Genomic DNA, 21921 nt, shown 5'->3' with positions numbered 1-21921 from the left:
AACTGCACAGTGACAAACGCCACTGTGCAATAAGTTGTGCGGAGTATAAGGTACTGTCTGATAAATGGATCTATAGCAACGGTTCTCAGACTCCAAATAACGCATGAACTCATTGACAAGGGAAGAGCTAGCGTTGTGATAACCCAGCTTTCATTGATGATCCCTGCCCACCCCATAGCAAAATATGTTGTTTTAAAATATGTGAGTTAGTAATATTTTTAATGACTTCAGTTGACAACCATCAGTCTGTCTAACAGACTCCCATACTGTAAGATAGGATAAAATATAAACCACAGACGTTTCTGACAACCTGTATAATAGATTTATTTGATTGTGGAGTCCCTTTAGGCCCTTTTGTAGTCTCTGTGCATACCATTAGTAGTCTCTGTGCTGCTCTTTACCAGTCTTTTTGTAGTATTTTAGCAGTCCATCTGTTTCCTGCCCGGAGTATATCTGTGGTCCATTTGCAGTCTGTCTAAAGTCCATTTGGTGTCTGACTGCTGGTTTCTAGAAGTCTTTCACCTGCCCTTTGCCAGCTTTGCTCCAGCCCTTCACCAATCTCTCAGTCATTCTTTTGAGGTCTCTCTGTCATTCTTTTGTAGTCTCTCTGCGGCACATTAGGAATCTGCTTTTGGCCCTTTGGCAGTCGGTCTGCGACCGTTTAACATTCTCTACAGTCTCCTTACAATGTATGCAACCTTTTTGCAATCTCTCTGCTGCCTTTTAGCAGTCGCTCTGCTGTCCGTTCGGAGTCTATCTGCTGTCCGTTTGGAGGCTCTCTCTGCTGTCCGTTTGGAGCCTCTCTCTGTTGTCCATTTGGGGCCTCACTCTGCTGTCCATTTGTGCCTCTCTCTGCTGTCCATTTAGAGTCTCTCTCTTCTGTCCATTTAGAGTCTCTCTCTTCTGTCCATTTAGAGTCTCTCTCTTCTGTCCATTTAGAGTCTCTCTCTTCTGTCCATTTAGAGTCTCTCTCTTCTGTCCGTTTAGAGTCTCTCTCTTCTGTCCATTTAGAGTCTCTCTCTTCTGTCCATTTAGAGTCTCTCTCTTCTGTCCATTTAGAGTCTCTCTCTTCTGTCCGTTTAGAGTCTCTCTCTTCTGTCCATTTAGAGTCTCTCTCTTCTGTCCATTTAGAGTCTCTCTCTGCTGTCCGTTTGTGCCTCTCTCTTCTGTCCATTTAGAGTCTCTCTCTTCTGTCCATTTACAGTCTCTCTCTTCTGTCCGTTTAGAGTCTCTCTCTTCTGTCCATTTAGAGTCTCTCTCTTCTGTCCATTTAGAGTCTCTCTCTTCTGTCCGTTTAGAGTCTCTCTCTTCTGTCCATTTAGAGTCTCTCTCTTCTGTCCATTTAGAGTCTCTCTCTTCTGTCCATTTGGGGCCTCTCTCTGCTGTCCGTTTGTGCCTCTCTCTGCTGTCCATTTAGAGTCTCTCCTGTCCATTTAGAGTCTCTCTCTTCTGTCCATTTAGAGTCTCTCTCTTCTGTCCATTTAGAGTCTCTCTCTTCTGTCCATTTAGAGTCTCTCTCTTCTGTCCGTTTAGAGTCTCTCTTCTGTCCGTTTAGAGTCTCTCTCTTCTGTCCATTTAGAGTCTCTCTCTTCTGTCCATTTAGAGTCTCTCTCTTCTGTCCATTTAGAGTCTCTCTCTTCTGTCCATTTAGAGTCTCTCTCTTCTGTCCGTTTAGAGTCTCTCTCTTCTGTCCATTTAGAGTCTCTCTCTTCTGTCCATTTGGGGCCTCTCTCTGCTGTCCGTTTGTGCCTCTCTCTGCTGTCCATTTAGAGTCTCTCTCTTCTGTCCATTTAGAGTCTCTCTCTTCTGTCCATTTGGGGCCTCTCTCTGCTGTCCGTTTGTGCCTCTCTCTGCTGTCCATTTAGAGTCTCTCTCTTCTGTCCATTTAGAGTCTCTCTCTTCTGTCCGTTTAGAGTCTCTCTCTTCTGTCCATTTAGAGTCTCTCTCTTCTGTCCATTTAGAGTCTCTCTCTGCTGTCCGTTTGTGCCTCTCTCTGCTGTCCATTTAGAGTCTCTCTCTTCTGTCCGTTTAGAGTCTCTCTCTTCTGTCCGTTTAGAGTCTCTCTTCTGTCCATTTAGAGTCTCTCTCTTCTGTCCGTTTAGAGTCTCTCTCTTCTGTTCGTTTAGAGTCTCTCTCTTCTGTCCGTGTAGAGTCTCTCTCTTCTGTCCATTTAGAGTCTCTCTCTTCTGTCCGTTTAGAGTCTCTCTCTCTTCTGTCCGTTTAGAGTCTCTCTCTCTTCTGTCCATTTAGAGTCTCTCTCTTCTGTCCATTTAGAGTCTCTCTCTTCTGTCCATTTAGAGTCTCTCTCTTCTGTCCATTTAGAGTCTCTCTCTTCTGTCCATTTAGAGTCTCTCTCTTCTGTCCATTTGGGGCCTCTCTCTGCTGTCCGTTTGTGCCTCTCTCTGCTGTCCATTTAGAGTCTCTCTCTTCTGTCCGTTTAGAGTCTCTCTCTTCTGTCCATTTAGAGTCTCTCTCTTCTGTCCATTTGGGGCCTCTCTCTGCTGTCCGTTTGTGCCTCTCTCTGCTGTCCATTTAGAGTCTCTCTCTTCTGTCCGTTTAGAGTCTCTCTCTTCTGTCCATTTAGAGTCTCTCTCTTCTGTCCATTTAGAGTCTCTCTCTTCTGTCCATTTAGAGTCTCTCTCTTCTGTCCGTTTAGAGTCTCTCTCTTCTGTCCATTTAGAGTCTCTCTCTTCTGTCCATTTAGAGTCTCTCTCTTCTGTCCATTTAGAGTCTCTCTCTTCTGTCCATTTAGAGTCTCTCTCTTCTGTCCATTTAGAGTCTCTCTCTTCTGTCCATTTAGAGTCTCTCTCTTCTGTCCGTTTAGAGTCTCTCTCTTCTGTCCATTTAGAGTCTCTCTCTTCTGTCCATTTGGGGCCTCTCTCTGCTGTCCGTTTGTGCCTCTCTCTGCTGTCCATTTAGAGTCTCTCTCTTCTGTCCATTTAGAGTCTCTCTCTTCTGTCCATTTGGGGCCTCTCTCTGCTGTCCGTTTGTGCCTCTCTCTGCTGTCCATTTAGAGTCTCTCTCTTCTGTCCATTTAGAGTCTCTCTCTTCTGTCCGTTTAGAGTCTCTCTCTTCTGTCCATTTAGAGTCTCTCTCTTCTGTCCATTTAGAGTCTCTCTCTGCTGTCCGTTTGTGCCTCTCTCTGCTGTCCATTTAGAGTCTCTCTCTTCTGTCCGTTTAGAGTCTCTCTCTTCTGTCCGTTTAGAGTCTCTCTTCTGTCCATTTAGAGTCTCTCTCTTCTGTCCATTTAGAGTCTCTCTCTTCTGTCCGTTTAGAGTCTCTCTCTTCTGTCCGTGTAGAGTCTCTCTCTTCTGTCCATTTAGAGTCTCTCTCTTCTGTCCGTTTAGAGTCTCTCTCTCTTCTGTCCGTTTAGAGTCTCTCTCTCTTCTGTCCATTTAGAGTCTCTCTCTTCTGTCCATTTAGAGTCTCTCTCTTCTGTCCATTTAGAGTCTCTCTCTTCTGTCCATTTAGAGTCTCTCTCTTCTGTCCATTTAGAGTCTCTCTCTTCTGTCCATTTAGAGTCTCTCTCTTCTGTCCATTTAGAGTCTCTCTCTTCTGTCCGTTTAGAGTCTCTCTCTTCTGTCCATTTAGAGTCTCTCTCTTCTGTCCATTTAGAGTCTCTCTCTTCTGTCCATTTGGGGCCTCTCTCTGCTGTCCGTTTGTGCCTCTCTCTGCTGTCCATTTAGAGTCTCCCTCTTCTGTCCATTTAGAGTCTCTCTCTTCTGTCCATTTAGAGTCTCTCTCTTCTGTCCATTTAGAGTCTCTCTCTTCTGTCCATTTGGGGCCTCTCTCTGCTCTCCGTTTGTGCCTCTCTCTGCTGTCCATTTAGAGTCTCTCTCTTCTGTCCATTTAGAGTCTCTCTCTTCTGTCCGTTTAGAGTCTCTCTCTTCTGTCCATTTAGAGTCTCTCTCTTCTGTCCATTTAGAGTCTCTCTCTTCTGTCCATTTAGAGTCTCTCTCTTCTGTCCATTTAGAGTCTCTCTCTTCTGTCCGTTTAGAGTCTCTCTCTTCTGTCCATTTAGAGTCTCTCTCTTCTGTCCATTTGGGGCCTCTCTCTGCTGTCCGTTTGTGCCTCTCTCTGCTGTCCATTTAGAGTCTCTCTCTTCTGTCCATTTAGAGTCTCTCTCTTCTGTCCGTTTAGAGTCTCTCTCTTCTGTCCGTTTAGAGTCTCTCTCTTCTATCCATTTAGATTCTCTCTCTTCTGTCCATTTAGAGTCTCTCTCTGCTGTCCGTTTGTGCCTCTCTCTGCTGTCCATTTAGAGTCTCTCTCGTCTGTCCATTTAGAGTCTCTCTCTTCTGTCCATTTAGAGTCTCTCTCTTCTGTCCATTTAGAGTCTCTCTCTTCTGTCCATTTAGAGTCTCTCTCTTCTGTCCATTTAGAGTCTCTCTCTTCTGTCCATTTAGAGTCTCTCTCTTCTGTCCATTTAGAGTCTCTCTCTTCTGTCCGTTTAGAGTCTCTCTCTTCTGTCCATTTAGAGTCTCTCTCTTATGTCCATTTAGAGTCTCTCTCTTCTGTCCGTTTAGAGTCTCTCTCTTCTGTCCATTTAGAGTCTCTCTCTTCTGTCCATTTGGGGCCTCTCTCTGCTGTCCGTTTGTGCCTCTCTCTGCTGTCCATTTAGAGTCTCTCTCTTCTGTCCATTTAGAGTCTCTCTCTTCTGTCCGTTTAGAGTCTCTCTCTTCTGTCCATTTAGAGTCTCTCTCTTCTGTCCGTTTAGAGTCTCTCTCTTCTGTCCATTTAGAGTCTCTCTCTTCTGTCCATTTAGAGTCTCTCTCTTCTGTCCATTTAGAGTCTCTCTCTTCTGTCCATTTAGAGTCTCTCTCTTCTGTCCATTTAGAGTCTCTCTCTTCTGTCCATTTGGGGCCTCTCTCTGCTGTCCGTTTGTGCCTCTCTCTGCTGTCCATTTAGAGTCTCTCTCTTCTGTCCATTTAGAGTCTCTCTCTTCTGTCCATTTAGAGTCTCTCTCTTCTGTCCATTTGGGGCCTCTCTCTGCTGTCCGTTTGTGCCTCTCTCTGCTGTCCATTTAGAGTCTCTCTCTTCTGTCCATTTAGAGTCTCTCTCTTCTGTCCGTTTAGAGTCTCTCTCTTCTGTCCATTTAGAGTCTCTCTCTTCTGTCCATTTAGAGTCTCTCTCTTCTGTCCATTTAGAGTCTCTCTCTTCTGTCCATTTAGAGTCTCTCTCTTCTGTCCATTTAGAGTCTCTCTCTTCTGTCCATTTAGAGTCTCTCTCTTCTGTCCGTTTAGAGTCTCTCTCTTCTGTCCATTTAGAGTCTCTCTCTTCTGTCCATTTGGGGCCTCTCTCTGCTGTCCGTTTGTGCCTCTCTCTGCTGTCCATTTAGAGTCTCTCTCTTCTGTCCATTTAGAGTCTCTCTCTTCTGTCCGTTTAGAGTCTCTCTCTTCTGTCCATTTAGAGTCTCTCTCTGCTGTCCGTTTGTGCCTCTCTCTGCTGTCCATTTAGAGTCTCTCTCTTCTGTCCATTTAGAGTCTCTCTCTTCTGTCCATTTAGAGTCTCTCTCTTCTGTCCATTTAGAGTCTCTCTCTTCTGTCCATTTGGGGCCTCTCTCTGCTGTCCATTTGTGCCTCTCTCTGCTGTCCATTTAGAGTCTCTCTCTTCTGTCCATTTAGAGTCTCTCTCTTCTGTCCGTTTAGAGTCTCTCTCTTCTGTCCGTTTAGAGTCTCTCTCTTCTGTCCATTTAGAGTCTCTCTCTTCTGTCCATTTAGAGTCTCTCTCTTCTGTCCGTTTAGAGTCTCTCTCTTCTGTCCATTTAGAGTCTCTCTCTTCTGTCCATTTAGAGTCTCTCTCTTCTGTCCGTTTAGAGTCTCTCTCGTCTGCACGTTTGGAGTCCTTCTGCTGCCCTTTTGGCGTCTCTGTGCTGCCCTTTTGGTGTCTCTCTGTGCTTCCCTTTAGTAGTCTCTCTGCTGCCCATTTGGAACCTCTCTCTGTTGTCCTTTTAGAGCCTCTCTCTACTGTACCTTTGGAGTCTCTCTCTGCTGTCTGTGTGGTGCCTCTCTGCTGCCTGTTTGGAGCAGATTTCTGCTGCCCGTTTGGAGTCTCTCTCTGCTTTCCTTTTAGAGTCTCTCTCTGCTGCCTATTTGGAGCCTCTCTCTGCTGTCCGTTATGGAGTCCCACTCTGCTCTCCTTTCAGAGTCTCTCTCTGCTGCCCGTTTGGTGTCTCTCTGCTGCCCATTTGGTGTCTCTCTGCTGCCCGTTTGGAGTCTCTCTCTGCTGCCCGTTTGGTGTCTCTCTGCTGCCCATTTGGTGTCTCTCTGCTGCCCATTTGGAGCCTCTCTCTGCTGCCCGTTTGGTGTCTCTCTGTTGCACGTTTGGAGCCTCTTTGGAAACTCCCTGCGGCTCTCTGGCAGTCTTGCCGCAGCCCTCTGGCAAGTTTTTTTTTGTTATTTCGGAGGGGTGGGGGTGGGTCTATTTCTTTTGGTGTGCCTCTGAATATGCATAGTTTGGTACTGCAGGGAACTGCTCGGAAGAAGCTGAAGATGCTGAAGTGCTTCCATGCAGACCCATCACTTACTGTGAAATGACCGTACCGAAGTCCTAGAGCATTGACAGATCAGTGGTCTGATGGTGAAGTGATTAGCTCTTTAATTAGTTTGTTCAAATTAAGTCTTATTTCTCAAAGTTTTTAGTCAGGCTTATTTATGAGTTACACAAGCTTTCCCCGAAGTTTAAAACAAAGTAGAGGCGTTTATATTTAGAATAGGAAAATTGTTTCTGTAAACATCTTAAGATTTTACTTCTTCTCTACCTCTTAAATATTACAGCTGTTGTCTCTGGGTCCAGCTTGCAGCAGACACCTACTACATGGGTATTGGTGCTTTTTAGGTCGAGCCTAGCGACAGCGCCCATATTCTGCTTGCTCTGCGAGACTGCTGTAGTAGAGTATGGGAGAGAAGTCGCGCCCATTCTCCTCCCATATTTTTCGTTGGCTTGTGTCATTGTCTTTCGTAAATGCTGCTTTCTGATTCATTAATAGGCTTGTTAGTCCCTCCTTAGTATGGCCTTGTCTTCATTTGTAACCTCCCATGGCTACTGGCCCCTTTACTTCGGTTGTTACACAGGACCTGTTATTTAGTCTCTAAGCCCTATTTACTTTATTGAGTTTCTCTTACTGCAGGCCGGATATGCACTGCTTCAGCTGAAACCGCTTGTGTTTTTTTAAACAGCACATCTGTGTTACATGTCATCTGCACTAAGCCACCTGACTAGTTGTTTTCAAAAGCCTGCTTTATGAACATCACCACCACCAATACCACCACCAATATCACCACCACCACCACCACTACCACCACCACCAGCTCCACCAGCTCCACCACCACCAATACCACTACCACCAATCCAATACCACCACTACCAACACCACCACCAATACTACTTCCACTTATATCACACCACCACCACCTACATCACCACCACCAGCTATATCACCACCACCAAAACCACTACTAGAAATAGCACCAATACCACCACTAATACCACCATCACCACCAATACACCCAGCAATACTACTACCAATACCACCACCACCTATACCACAAATACCACCACCTATACCACCACTAATACCACCACTACCCCCACTAACACCAATACCACCACCAATACCATCACCACCACCAGTACCACCACCATCTATACTACCAATACCACCACAACCATTACCACCACCAATACCACCACCTATACCACCAATACCACCACCACCACCACCAACCCCACCACCAATACCAGTACCACTACCACCACCAATACCACCAATACCCCCACCTCAGGGCCTCTTGCTCACTAGTAAAGCAGAGTCACTGTACGAGGCTAGAGCTGCAGCAAAGACCATCCTTCCCTCCTTCTATGCCTGCCATAAAGCACAGCCCGCCCTGTACTAGGAGGTGAAGCCATGGCCCTACTACAGCTGGAGTGTTTTTATTAGGCCAAAGACAGAAATGACATTACGCAATGCCACACTGCACACTCAAATCATGGAGAGGGAAGGAAATTGCACCCCCCTCCAGCTCTTTCTCTTGAGCCGCGACAGTGTAATCACAGAGTGAAAGGTATTGGAGTGCTTTGCTAATGTATATAGCTCTGATCATATGTAACTCTCACTTCACACTTTGTGTCTGTGTAATTTACAACACTTATACATCTTCTTTACTGCACTATTCATCACTACATTGAAGACGTCACAGGCAAGAGTTTAAGCTATTAGTATTGTAAATGCCAATGCCTTTTATTTATGGTTTAAAACCCAAAACATAAATAAAAGGCATTGTCATTTACAATTCCAACAGCTCAAACTTGCGTGAATGCGAGACCTATTGCATTGCAAATTCTTGTTACAAGTATGATCCTTCCATCCCTTTCACCCTCCCAGCCCCCAAGCCGGTGCCCTCTCCAGTTAGCGTCCTCCTTGTAGCGCTTTGATGGTAAGAAATGAAAGCATTACACAAAAATAATACAGTTTTTTTTCTTCAAAGCTCACCTAGTGCTTGAGTTACTTATTTGGTTATTTATGAAAAACAAGCTAGTCCCGTTTAGTTGACAGAACTATTCTAAATGTGAATAAAAGCTTGACAAATTTGGAACACTTTTCATACACCGTTTTTTCAGATAAAGGCGCTTGTGGTCTGCGGTGAAAACTAGAGTCTTGAGGCAAACTTTTAAGAACAAATGACTTAAGCAGAAAATCAACCCATTCATATAAAATGTGCTCAGCGTGTCTAAAACGTATCTGTGCCACTGTGAATTCCAACATCCGTTATGGTCTTGCATTTCAGTGTCATGAAATGCTGCTCATTTGTGATTGCTATTTTGTATTACTATTGAGGCTATGTGACTGTTTTCAGTAGTGTGCCTATTATTGAATAAGTGTTAGCTAAATAGTTCAGGAAAAGTATTGGGCGGCAAGTGGGGATACTTTGCTAGCCAAGAGAAAAAAAATCAGGTGGAAAAACATTAAAGACGACTTTATAAATGCTGGTTGGCTGTAGGTTTCTGGAATGCTGAGAAGATTATTTATTCGAGCAGAGTGGTCACGGCGTAATAGAATACTGGCACACAGGTAGAATTTTTTTTTTTTAGCTCGATCAATGTGTCCTTTTTAGGTCTCGCCTAGGCAGCGCGCATGCGCTGCTCGCTCTAGGAGGGCACTTAGCCATCGGTCTTCACTTTTCAAGCACTGCACTTGTGCTTGTGGTGGCATCCACCTTGCAGGAGCGAGCAGCGGTGCGGCCACGTTAATTACAAACATATGGCCGCTGCTTGCTACCGCAAGGTGGATGCCGCCACAAGCACAAGTGCAGTGCTTGAAAAGTGAAGACCGCTTGTTCCCTTTTCCTGTTGTGCTTGGCTATTTCCTCTGCTGTTTCCTCGCTTGCGGGCCCAGAGTTCATTACTCCGTGCTGGGCGAACACCTCAGCGGTGCCGTGCGAGACGGGCAGCGAACCTGGTGAGTGCCCTTGACACACTGCCCTGCACCTTGGCATGGCACTACCTGCTATTGCCCTTTTCTGAGGCGTCTTAGAGGCGTTTAAACTGGCGTTATACTTATACTCAAACGGAGTTCTAATCCCAGAATCCTACTGTGACCATATGAAGTGATCCGGGACATGACATTTAATCTCGACTACAACGTCATCCTTACCTCCGAAAAACGCTGTGTAAAATACTCGCCTTTTGTTTCATGCTCCAATCCTTCACCCTGTTTTTCCTATGCTCTGTCCCTAGTTCAGACTTTACTTATTTGCCCTGCCCGATCTCTTCTCTTGTCCCGGACTCTCTGCCCTTACACTGCCCACTTCTTTTTTAGTAATGTGATGTTTACCAGTTATTCCAACTAAAATGTGGCTGGGAAGCTTTCCCTTCCCTTCACTCACCCCACCCAATCCCATCCTGCTTCCAGGACGTTATATCAGCTGGAGCCTTGCCACTCTCAAGCTCACGGCAGCCTGGGGAGTTTGTCATGCTTGTTGTTGAATGTTATGGGGGTGACAAGTCCTCTTTAACATGCCCACGAGCAGGTTTGAGTAATGAGATTATCTCCCACTGCGCGGGTTTAATCTATTGTGCTTGTGTTATGCCTGTTAGTAAAATCCAGCATCGCAGTATTTGGCACCGAAGTAGCCCCGAAGGGTATGCATGGATTGGACCTCTTTTCAGTGGAGCGGGCCTTCAAGGGTCATATTTTATGTGCATTCAAAGACAGAGGTCATATGTCAGTTTTGTCTTCTGACACATCGCTGCTTATTCTTTTAAAATCAAGACTGGTATTTGCTTTTCTTCTGAAAGTTTGGTAAACTTTATTTCGGGTATTATTAACCATAAAAGTTCACATATAGCGCCATAAAATGAAAAAAGGAAAGGTTAATACATATTTACACATGGTGAAGTTTGTACTATCATCTAGGTGCAAACACATGGATTAAATAACACTCCTATTAGTCAGCAAAAACCTCGTTAATGGGTCCTCTATGCTCACCAAGAGTAACAAAGAAATCTTAGTGGTTATACTATAAGGTTCTAGTTTATGGTTTGAGTAAAAGTTAGGCACCAACCCAAAAAATTATTACCATGGGTTACCGGATTCTTTTAGATCCAAAAGTGCAGTGTGTGATTATATCAAGTCTAAAGTTAATATTCTAACTATGGGACCATTGTGACTTGAGACACACAAGAGTTCCGATAGGTTAATTAGATGAACACTTTACAAAATATTACACATCCTTTGTTGATTTTAAACCTAGGACCGTCATCAAAGTCTGGTTAATTCGAATTCAGGATCCTTAAAACATTAAAAAAAACGTAAAAACACTGTATTTTATTCGATTGCTGCGTAATGATTGAGTCTCAGTAACAACTAGTACAACTATTGTGAATACAATAGTTAGATCTGTGTCCTTCTTTACAAATTAGCAAGCATGTAAGATCCTTACTATAAAAAAAGATGAGGCATAGTTTCATGACAAATTAAAACGGCATGGATAAAATCCTTGCTCTTAAGATACAATGATAATAAGCATTGGCATAGCCAATAGGTCTCGCCTTTGAGACCTTATAAGTGTTTAGCCATGCAACAGTTGATGTTGTTGCACCAAGGATATTGTGCTGGATAACTAAACACTTATATGGTCCCAAAGGGGAGACCTATTGGCTATGCCAATGCTTGTTTATCATTTTTTTTCCAAAGTTCGAATTTTCTGGATGTAGTTTTAGTCGGCACTTACTTGTAGTTTAGCTGAGGTGTAGTAATTTCTAGGTCTGGCCGAGAGACTGCTTTAGTCCTGTTTCAAACAAAAAAACACGAAAATAGATACATATATAAACTAGAAAGGCTTTCGGTGAGCCCTCTTCATCCACTGGTCTGAACACGGCATCATTAACATTTTGCTTCCGCCCCTCACAGCATGCAGGGTGGACAGTTAGTCAGATACTTTAAGCCCTGCTGGCTCTATTCACAGTGAGTGACAGCGATTTAGCTTGTGCACAAGCTCACAATTGCCAGATAAGTAATGCACTTCCATGCCAGGGCTGGTAGGTCACGCTCAGATTTAATTTCATTGTTTTTATTTTTCTGTTGGCCATTTTTCATGTATTTCTTTTTATTACCATCAAATGCACTCCACCTTTACACTATGTATATCTTTTACATTTTAAATGCCTCTTGCAAAAGCTTGCCAAAAATAAATACATAACTATGATACTGCCTGTGTTATCGGTGCTTTTCCAGTGCTTGTTCTGAATAAGTTTTTATAACTTAAGCGTGTGTATCACTTGCTTCATGGATGTCACAGGTGCCTGGTTTTAAAGCAGTAGTCTTTAAACCACAAGTTTGAAAATCACTGCCTTAATGAGTTCGACATGTGGAGATATGGACGGATGCATGGATTTGTTTGTGCCCTGGCTGAAGTGTGATGTTCTTGCCTGTACCTTGGCACTGGTGGTTAATATTGCCCCTTCCCCTGTGTTTTTGTGTATGATGGCACTAGATTTCACTGTTGCCTCTTGTTGATGACGCTGTAGGTGGCTGCCTGTTTGCTGCAGTGATGTTAAATACTGGGACGACCTCTACCATAGTCCTAAAGCCTCATCTTCTGAAGATTGGTGCACACTGTGTGATTCTTTGACATGCCCTCGTCCTACCATCTGAAAAAGGCAACAATCATTCTACTCAGTTCATTCTCGTCTTCATCTCTTCTCTTTAACGAGATGAAAGAGAACATTTAGCTCCGTGTGAGTCAGTGTACCCGGATTATGGCTAGTGTCTGGTCATGGCCCCCACCCCCAACTAACTCAAATCAAATCAAACCATCTTTATTCGGTTTTTCATTTTTGTAGAAATACCATAAAAGTACAAACATATAAACAAAAATACATTTTATACAATAGGCCAGTTAAAAAAAAAGAACAATCAAATAAAATGTGATTATTGTTTGTACAATGATAAAACAATTCTCATCGAAAACTTAGTTGCGCATAATATCAGTTCATTAGATTGTATCCCCTGAGTATAATCATTACACAGAAGGAACCTGTTACCCAGAATATAAAGTGGTTCAGTCATCTCAGAGATTTGGGCGATGGCGAATACAGAATTTGAGAAAACGGGCCAGCATTTTTGCAATAACTTCATTTTCAAGGTATTGAAGTGCCAGAAAAGCTGGTCGACATTGACGAAAACCCCAGATTTTAAGTATTGGCAGTAACCAGCGGGTTCTTGGTATTTTGTAAAATTTACAGAAGAGGGTTGTATGTATGGTCCATTGTGTGGAAACAGAGTCACAGGGACATAAAGTTGATATTGACGTCCACTCATTTTGGATAGGGAAAGAAACCATCAAATGAAACATGTTAAATCTAAAACGTGTCAGGAGCAATTTTTCAAATTGGGTTAGGCTGTACATCAAATAAGGTTCAATGGAAGACACAGTCTGAATTTGCAGTGCCTGTTGGACAGAGGATTTCCCTATCTCTTTTAATAGGCGTATTTGATCCAAATGTGCCAGACAAGCTTTTTTTAAATCTGCCTTTGAAATCTCGATCATTGTTAGTGGCTCAGCAAAGTACTTTTCAAAACCTAAGTCGGTTAGCAAGGCCTTGACGTAAGCTAACCATTTTATTTTACTACAATGATCGAGTGACTGGATGTCTTGAATAATTGATCTTGTTAGATGACATTGTTCTGTTACCCAAATTCGGCGCCACAGCATTACTGGCTGTATTTTTATAATGTCTGATATGTAGTCCATGCCCAGTTCTAAATGGCAGGCATATGTAGAGGTGCTCTTCGTTGCTCCTAGCAAATATCTTGCAAATGAGTTTTCTATTATTTGCAATTCGGCCACATTCGCTGAGCCCCATATCCCAGCACCGTATGTGGCGGTGCTGACACATTTTGCATTATATATTCTTAACAGCTCCAGTGGTGGTCTCTGGCCCAGTTTTTGTGCAAACGATTTTAATGCAGTTGTTGCTCTTAGAAAAGCCAGTTTCCTTGCGTTAATCGCTGGCTTCCATTTGAATTTGTTGTCAATTACAATTCCCAGATATGGATATGTTGTGGTTCTGTCCAGTGCCTCGCCCTTTACATACAGACTTCTTATCTTGCTGGTTTTCTTCCCTGCATGCATGGTGTATGTTTTTTTGACATTAAGTGTCAGATTTAAACTAGTCATAAAGGCACAATACTTGTCTAGTGCTCGCTGCAGCTCAACAGGGGTTCTAGCTAGAATAACCGCGTCGTCGGCATACAGCAACGCTGGTATCTGCCGACGACCGATTGAGGGAAGATCTTTACTCTCTACTAGCATAGCTGTCTCTAGCCCATTAGTATACAGAGTGAATAAAAAGGGGGCCAGAACACATCCCTGTCTGACCCCCTTTTCCACTCTGAAACTTTCTGTGAGCTGTCCTTTAGTTCCGGTTGTTCTAGTGTACAGTTCCCGTAGGAAGTCCACAACCGGAGGGTCGACGCCCATGACAGAGATGATCTTCCACAGCTTCGAGTATACCACACAATCGAACGCTGAGGATAAATCAACGTAGACCATGTGCAGCGCTGACCCCTTGGCCTCTACGTATTTTCCTGCCAGTAGGGACAGGTTTAGTGCCTGGTCCACTGTGCCTAGCCCCTCACGAAACCCATATTGTATTTCCGAAATGATGTTATGAGTTGTTGTCCAATCCTGGAGTCGCTCGAGGAGAATCCGTCCTGCGATCTTCCCGAGCGAGTCCAGGAGTGATATCGGTCTATAACAAGATGGGCTATTTCGATCTCCTTTTTTAAATATGGGGACCAGTATTGAGGTTTTCCAGGTTTCTATTAGACCCTCATCAATGGTGGCATTTAATACGTCGGTCAATAGCGGGGACCAGAGATCTACTAGATGTTTAAAGATGTCCACTGGAACCCCGTCTGGGCCTGGGGCTTTACCTGGTTTCGAGGATTTAATTGCCTTTTGTACCTCTTCATGGAGAAAGTGCAATTTTATTGGGAAAACAACCTCGGTTGAGTAATCTATGCACTCCGTTCCCCGTGTGTTCTCATCGCCAAATACTTTAGAGAAATGACTGACCCAGTCGCAGTCGCTAATTGCAACATCAATGGATGGTTGGTTCTCTCTAGGTGCTAAAAAAGGAGATCTAACAATTCGCCAAAAAGTTGCACTGTCTTTTAGTGCTGAACTTTTGTTTAAACGCTTCCATAAATCGGCTTTTAGTTCTTGTTTTCTGGTTTTCAAGACCATATCATATTCTTTTCTTAATCTAGTAACCTCCCCTCTATCTCTTGTTTCCCTACTTAAGGCTGCCTTTAACTTCGTGTAAGCTTTTGTGCAAGCCGGACTAAACCAGCCTTTTTTAGCCCTAATTTTTTGTTTGTTTGTTCTGGTAAGTTCTTTTTTTATATTTTGGGAGATGATGTTGAAACTGACCAAGACCTCTCTGGGATTAGTACTTAAATCTAGACAATTTAGTATGTCTATTTGATTTTGTCTAACTAATTTTACAGTTGCAGCTCCTTTATCGATGTTTCCCCATTTTAGTGTAAACCCATTCGTGGATCCTAGTTCAAGCTCTTGCTGATCTAGGATGCTCATTAGGTGAGGCATTTTATTGGAATTTAGTTCGCGTATAACGATGACACTTGGGAAATGGTCACTCAATGGGTTTTTGACTACATCGAATAGGTCGATGTTAGGGCCTTTGCATGATGAGATTATGATGTAGTCTATTAGGCTCATCAGGCCTCTGCCATTAAATGTTGGCGAGAAAGGTACTGGGAAGGTCTTTATCTCATTCGCAAAACCCAGCTCCAATTCTGCCATGATCTCATTCATTTTCTCGCCCTTAATGGAGTGTAAGAAATATGTTATACCATTGCCATCATGCTCTTCTATTCCACATCTATCTGTGTTATTGGTTCTGCATAGATGAAGGTTAAAGTTACCACCCCACACTATAGTGCATGACTGTTTTGCGTAGCGATCTCGCAAATCTTGAAGGGCTAGAGTAATCCCCAAGAGAATATTTATCAGGTCGTCCGTATCCAGGTTATTATAAAAGTTTACTATGGCATATATGTCTTGTTTAGATCTCTTTAAGACTATTAGCTGGTAGTTTTCTTCAATTTTTAGAGAGAAAATGTTCTCATATTGTAAAGTATTTGCTATATAGGTAATTAAACCGCCCTTACTTGTTCCAGATAATGATTTTTTTAGCTGGGGGAAAAAAGGTCCTATAACCTATTATATGTATAGGATCGATAGCCCATGTTTCCTGGAGGCAAATAATATTGCTCGACTTGACCTGGTTCAGGAAATTAGGGGTTGTCTGTTTAACAGATAGGCCAGCTATGTTCCAAAATGTAAAATGTACTAATGAAATAGGTAAACTTGTATTAGGGAGTATTGATGTGTTCATTTGGTTAGCGGTGATACTCAAAGTGGAATGGACTGCCATTGAATTGGCCGAAGCGTTCTGACTATGTTGCAAGGGAGTATTAGAGATATGCTTGCCGGGAGTAAGTATTATATTTTTGTCCTCAATAGCTGGCATATTAAGTATTAATAATTCTCCCTTATTTACAATATGTCCATCCGTTGCTTTAGGCTGATCAAGAGTCAGTCAGTCGTTGAAATCCAGGCCAGAGAATGCACTGAATCTATTATAGGTCGGAATGTTATAGGAATTGCCCGGTGCAGCGACGGCTTGTCGCCAGCGGGCGTCTCTGTGCTCGTAATGTGGCGTTATGGACAGATAGGGATGGGTGGTCGGATATGCACGAGTTGGGCCCTGAAACCATTGCGCAGGACCACTAAGATAATTGAAGTTCGAGTTTTGATGAAGAAAGGGCTTATTGTTTTCTGATAGTAAATATGGATCATGGAAAGAAGTAATCTGATTTGTTGCCACAGATGGTTGGGTGGAAATCAGATGCCTATAAAAATACGCCAAAGGGAGAAGAGTAGTGTTAAATTCCCAAGTAGAGGGGGGAGGTGCCCTGGCCAGAGTCTTTTCGGCCCATGTCGGATTTTTAAAAGTGACAATTATGCAATCCCCCTCGAATTTTTTCTTCAGGGGGCCTATCCATCCAGCTCTCTGAGTGTGAGTAATTTCTCCAGAACATTCCGTTGGAAAGCTGCAGTTGTTTGTCAGCCAATGTAGTGTCTTATTTTTTAAGGAGGAAGAGGTCTCGTCCTGGTCATCTCTGAGTTTTGGAACATTGACCAAGACCAGCACATATGCCCTGCACTCAGGTGGCAGATTAATACGAGAAAGTATCTGTCTCGAATTGTAAGGAGGATCATAAGAGGCCCGAGACCTTTGAAATATTGGGAACGTGTCGCTACGTTGGTTAGGTGTTTTTCTACCACTTTGGGATATTGTTTGTAGCTTCTCAACCTGGGTATTTGTGTGTTGACTATTTGTGTCAATTCTAGGAATTGGGCTGCTAATTGAGGCATGTTTATTTGTAACCATTACTTTACTTAGAGATGGAACAGGTTTTGGTTTTCTCGAAGGGTCGTGGACTGGGGGATCCTTTGATATGGATGGTGTGGGCTTACTAACACTTGTCTTTGAGCTAATGGTGACTGTCGGAACGGCATTGTCAGCTTTTTTATAATGGGCTGTGAGTTCTTCTAGTTGTTTCTCAATACGGGCAAGCCTGGATTCGATTGACGACATAAAGATACTTAAAAGGTCGCCAAATCTTTCCACTAATTGGTCATTTCCTATAATGACTTCGGGCTTATCCGTACTCACAGATTGGTTCTCATGAGTATCTTTGTTTGATGTCTCTATGGGTATATTCAGTCCCTTAGCGTTTAAGTGGTTATTTTTGCCTTTCCTATGTTGACCTTTTCGAGGTTTGCGTTTTTTAACAGCGGGAGGATTGAAATGGATTGGTTGATTTATTTGCTTTCTGATGGCACCTTCTTGCCTGTCTCTAGGGTGTTTCTTGTTATTTTCATCTACAATCTCTGGTGTAAAATCTATGTGTAGGTCTGGTGTTCTCTCTAATTCGCTACTTATATCAAGATCTGATTCATTTAAAGGATTTGTAGCCGATAAATTGACCACATTAGGTATGGTATGACGGTCAGGTTGGATATTGTGAATAAGGCCTATTTGTGAATTACTATCTGAGTTTCTGGGTCTTACTGGAGTTGTCGCTGACATTATGGTCCCAAGAGAAGAGCGTTTCGCATTTTCCAAATCTAGTGAAACCCTGTGCTCAAGGAGTGAGATGCTGAGATCTATGGCATCATTAGTCCTTTTTATAAAGCTATCTATTGGACCAATAACAGAGGCCCCCCCAGCCGCTGTCTTGCTTCTACTGCTTCTAGTGGACATGGTGTAAAGCTTTCTAATTTGTCTTTTTTAGAAACAGATATTGCAAGTCACGTCACCAGGCACCCCTATACTAAATGGATCAAATGGAGATCTCGAGAACAAAGTCAAAAGTCTTACTTGCTATGAGAAGCGAATCGTTAGGGGGGTAGACCCAACCCGACCTCCTCGTCCTCTGAGGGTCTCAGAGGGCCCGCCCTTGTCCCGGGCTTCTCCCGGGACGCTCCTGCGCCGCGGGAAGTAACGCTTGTAATTATAGGTGGGCAGTTAGGCTGTTGATGGGGCGGGGCGAGCAGGGAGAGCGGCCAGGTGTGAGGCGGCTCAGGTTACCGGGACTTCTGGGATGTGAAGTCCGGGACCCGACGCTCGCAGCCCTGCGTGCACACACACGCCCAGAGATACAGTCCTGAAGTCCAAAGAGGGTAGCACGGCGCTGCGGGACCCGCGGAGCGGGTTCCGCGTGTTGTGAAGATAAGTGCTCGGTGAGTGAGCAACAGGAACCGCAACCAGATCCAAGTGATGTCCCAAGGCCGTTAGGAAGCAGAGTCTTTTTCAGGCTGTTGGTGGGGCGGGGCGAGCAGGGAGAGCGGCCAGGTGTGAGGCGGCTCGGGTTACCGGGACTTCTGGGATGTGAAGTCCGGGACCCGACGCTCGCAGCCCTGCGTGCACACACACGCCCAGAGATACAGTCCTGAAGTCCAAAGAGGGTAGCACGGCGCTGCGGGACCCGCGGAGCGGGTTCCGCGAGTTGTGAAGATAAGTGCTTGGTGAGTGAGCAACAGGAACCGCAACCAGATCCAAGTGATGTCCCAAGGCCGTTAGGAAGCAGAGTCTTTTTCAGGCTGTTGGTGGGACGGGGCGAGCAGGGAGAGCGGCCAGGTGTGAGGCGGCTCGGGTTACCAGGATTTCTGGGATGTGAAGTCCGGGACCCGACGCTCGCAGCCCTGCGTGCACACACACGCCCAGAGATACAGTCCTGAAGTCCAAAGAGGGTAGCACGGCGCTGCGGGACCCGCGGAGCGGGTTCCGCGAGTTGTGAAGATAAGTGCTCGGTGAGTGAGCAACAGGAACCGCAACCAGATCCAAGTGATGTCCCCCAACTAACTCATTGATTTGGCTTGTGTGGCTGGAGGATGAGGTGGAAGTATCACCCAAAGCTAGCAGGAGGTGGGCTAGGCCAGAAGCAAGAATATGAAATCCGTATCCTCATGGTCGGGCCAGATTGCAGAGGAAGCTTTTATTTAAGGTCACAAGTCCTTGACTTTTTAACCTGCACTTTGGCCCAGACCCAAAACCACTGCAACAGTGTGGGCATTTTTTCATAAATTTCCCTCTCCCTTGCAATTTTAGATAGTTTGAGCTTCTATGTTGGGGTTACAGAGTTGTGATTATAGAGTACATTTTAACCCCAAACCAATGTCACATCACCCCAGCAGAAGCCATTTTGTGGCAGTGGGGCTTAGTCACAGTTCTGCTTTTCTGCCCCGCAGTATCCATGGGGCATGAATATAACCGCTGTATTTCCATCCCCACCCACTGAGTATTTCTCTCTTAAAATTGTGTGCATCCTGGCAAACAGGACTGAGAAAGAACATAGTAGACATTACGTAGCAGCCGCGAAAATGTGTCAGTGTAAAGGATACTCATTTTGAGGAGTTAAGCAAAGTCTGCAAATGCTTGAGCATCCCACTGCATTCAAGCGAGAACGCATGTTGTGGGCTAGAAGTAGCAGAATGTTGATCTAAGAGGTAGCAATGGCTGTGCTGGTGCGACTTGGTGCCACTGGCCCTAAAGAGTAGCTTATGCACTAGAATGGTGAACCTGGAATGGTCAAAGTCAATAGCGAGTGTTTCTGCGTCCAGGAAGGAGGAAGACCCTTGGGCATGCCGTGGAGAGTGCATGCACAATGAGTTGAGCCGTCGCACCACAGTTTTCCATATGATGGTGCCAGGCCTGGTTCGCCAGTTTACAAATGTTGAATCGTGGCTTTTGAATACCTATAGATTCCCTCACTTGCTATAACACTGGCAATGTAGCACCGGAAGCGGGTCCCCACTCTTTCGCTACTTGATAATGACACACTTGAGCATTGGAGTTTTGGGGATTTCTGATAGACTAACATAAATCACTGCTTCTGGTAGACCAAGATGAATGAGTGCTAAGATTAATGACATAACCGAACATGTGCCTTTGTAAAGAGCACGTTCACCCTTGGGCATCTTGGCTTTGAATAACAGATGTTTATTATTAACCAACTCAATGGTACTTCTTTTATCAACCTCAGAAGGATGAAAGGCTGAGTGGTCCCTCCAGGATTTCACCCTGTAACTATGAGGTTGAACACAGGCCCCTACAGTGGACGCATAAGCCACTAGTCACGGCTTGAGTGAATGAGTGAAATGAAATTCCTTTTAGGCATCTTTACATGTTGCAGGGCTCTGTAAGGCATCTATGAATGGCCAGTGGAAGTTCATGGTGACAGTGAAGCCCCGGATGCACCGAGACCGGCCTGGCAGCTCAGCAACAGCATGCATCTGGCCACAGCATGATCGCTTGTATTGCTGCTCCGATCTTACTTCCTCGGTGCTGGCCCGTGGCCCCCCTGACATGCATTGTCATGAGAAGCAAGGCCTGGTTAGAAGTTATCAAGAGAGCTGTACTACAAGCCATTGGGAAGCTGCAGATCCTAGAACACGGAGGTGCATAGGAAACATGGGACAGGAACAATCATTCCTGAACCAGGGGGTGGAGGAGAGGAGGGAACGGATACAAAGCAGGGGCCAGGGTAAAAGAAGAGAAATGCAAAGAAACGTATGAACATGTTATCATTCCATTCACCACAATGAAGTGGTGTCCAGTATAGCTTCAGGAAGGCTGCTACCCTGTCAGACTTTAGGGTAACCACACATGATGCATGTAAACACAGTAATGGAAAGGGAATTGTTGAAATAGTCCGTGGTTATCCCAAAAATCTCCGTCTAACCTACCCTGCTGGATCTACGTTGGACACCTCAGTGTAGGCTATATTCAGTTTAACTTCGGTGTTTTTGTTAATCGCGGGTCAAGCTAAAGGTACTTAATGTGATGTGAATGGTCATGCCCTGTGCTGCTGATAGCATTGAAAGTAAACTGTGGCCAGGTGCTTGCGTTTGACTGATTGTTTTTTTTTTGTTGGTTTTTTTTTTGCAGGCCCTGTCCCTTATAGCGCTGCCGTTCATCCCTGCTTCGAACCTGTTTTTCCCTGTTGGTTTCGTCGTCGCAGAGCGGGTGCTGTACGTGCCCAGCATGGGCTTCTGCATTTTGGTTGCGCACGGCTGGAGGAGGCTGTCCAGCAACAGGTGCGTATTCTTTTACACTTTGAAAGAAACAAATGACCTTTTGAGTATGGACTGTTACGTGGCACATTGGTACCGGTACAGAGCCTTATTTAGCCCTGAAGAGTCCCCTCCAGGAAGGCCTATCCGTGATGACGTGAGGGGGCGAGGGCGGGGGAGTCGGGGCCGTGCTCATTCATCAGGTGGATTTCGTGTCACTTTAAGTGCTGGTCTCTTCCAGTCTGTACTTGTTCAGTGTACAGCACGCGCGGCCGAGGGAACCCTCATTTCCTTTCGTTAATGGGAGGATGAGCATATCCGATGCCTTCTGCCCTTTACCATCACTGCAGCTTGCCAAGGTATTAACTTGTATTTTACAAGGCTCAGGAAGGCAGCCGGATCTCAGCAGGGAAAGGAGCCTGGGAACCGAGTCCAGCTGGCTACAGACTCGATTTTTTTAAAATACCTTAAGATCCCAGTCCTAAAGCGCGTCATTAAACCATTGAGTTCGTCAAACGCACCTTGGCCTTTCGCTGTTTACTTTATTGTGTGTAAGTAACCGTGCTCCCGCCAGCTGGAATGAATGCTGTACATCTAAGCCCCGATGGCCAGCGGCCGAGTCCACAGACATCTGCAGCGCCGCATTCAATCAGCAGGGTGCTTCTCTGCGCTCCAGAGCGCGCGTTTCCCTGATTTATTGCCCTGGCAGAGGCACCGCGGCCGCAGCCTGCTCCTGGGAGCCAGCAGGCCCGAA

The 21921-nt window shown here is 44.8% G+C and overlaps 1 protein-coding gene across 2 annotated transcripts in view; it reads left to right on the top strand.

Annotated features, from left to right (window-relative positions):
- The window catches only part of TMTC3 (transmembrane O-mannosyltransferase targeting cadherins 3), a 425295-nt gene that overhangs the window by 210781 nt on the left and 192593 nt on the right, over positions 1-21921 (top strand). For both annotated transcript variants that reach the window (XM_078678861.1, XM_078678865.1), the window contains exon 8: positions 21043-21191. In XM_078678861.1, the coding sequence (XP_078534987.1) occupies positions 21043-21191 (149 nt within the window). The remainder of the gene's footprint in view (positions 1-21042; positions 21192-21921) is intronic.

This window comes from Lissotriton helveticus, chromosome 1_1 (genome assembly GCF_964261635.1).
Source record: "Lissotriton helveticus chromosome 1_1, aLisHel1.1, whole genome shotgun sequence".
Classification (NCBI taxonomy): Eukaryota; Metazoa; Chordata; class Amphibia; order Caudata; family Salamandridae; genus Lissotriton; species Lissotriton helveticus.
This window is presented reverse-complemented; position numbering and strand designations above follow the sequence as displayed.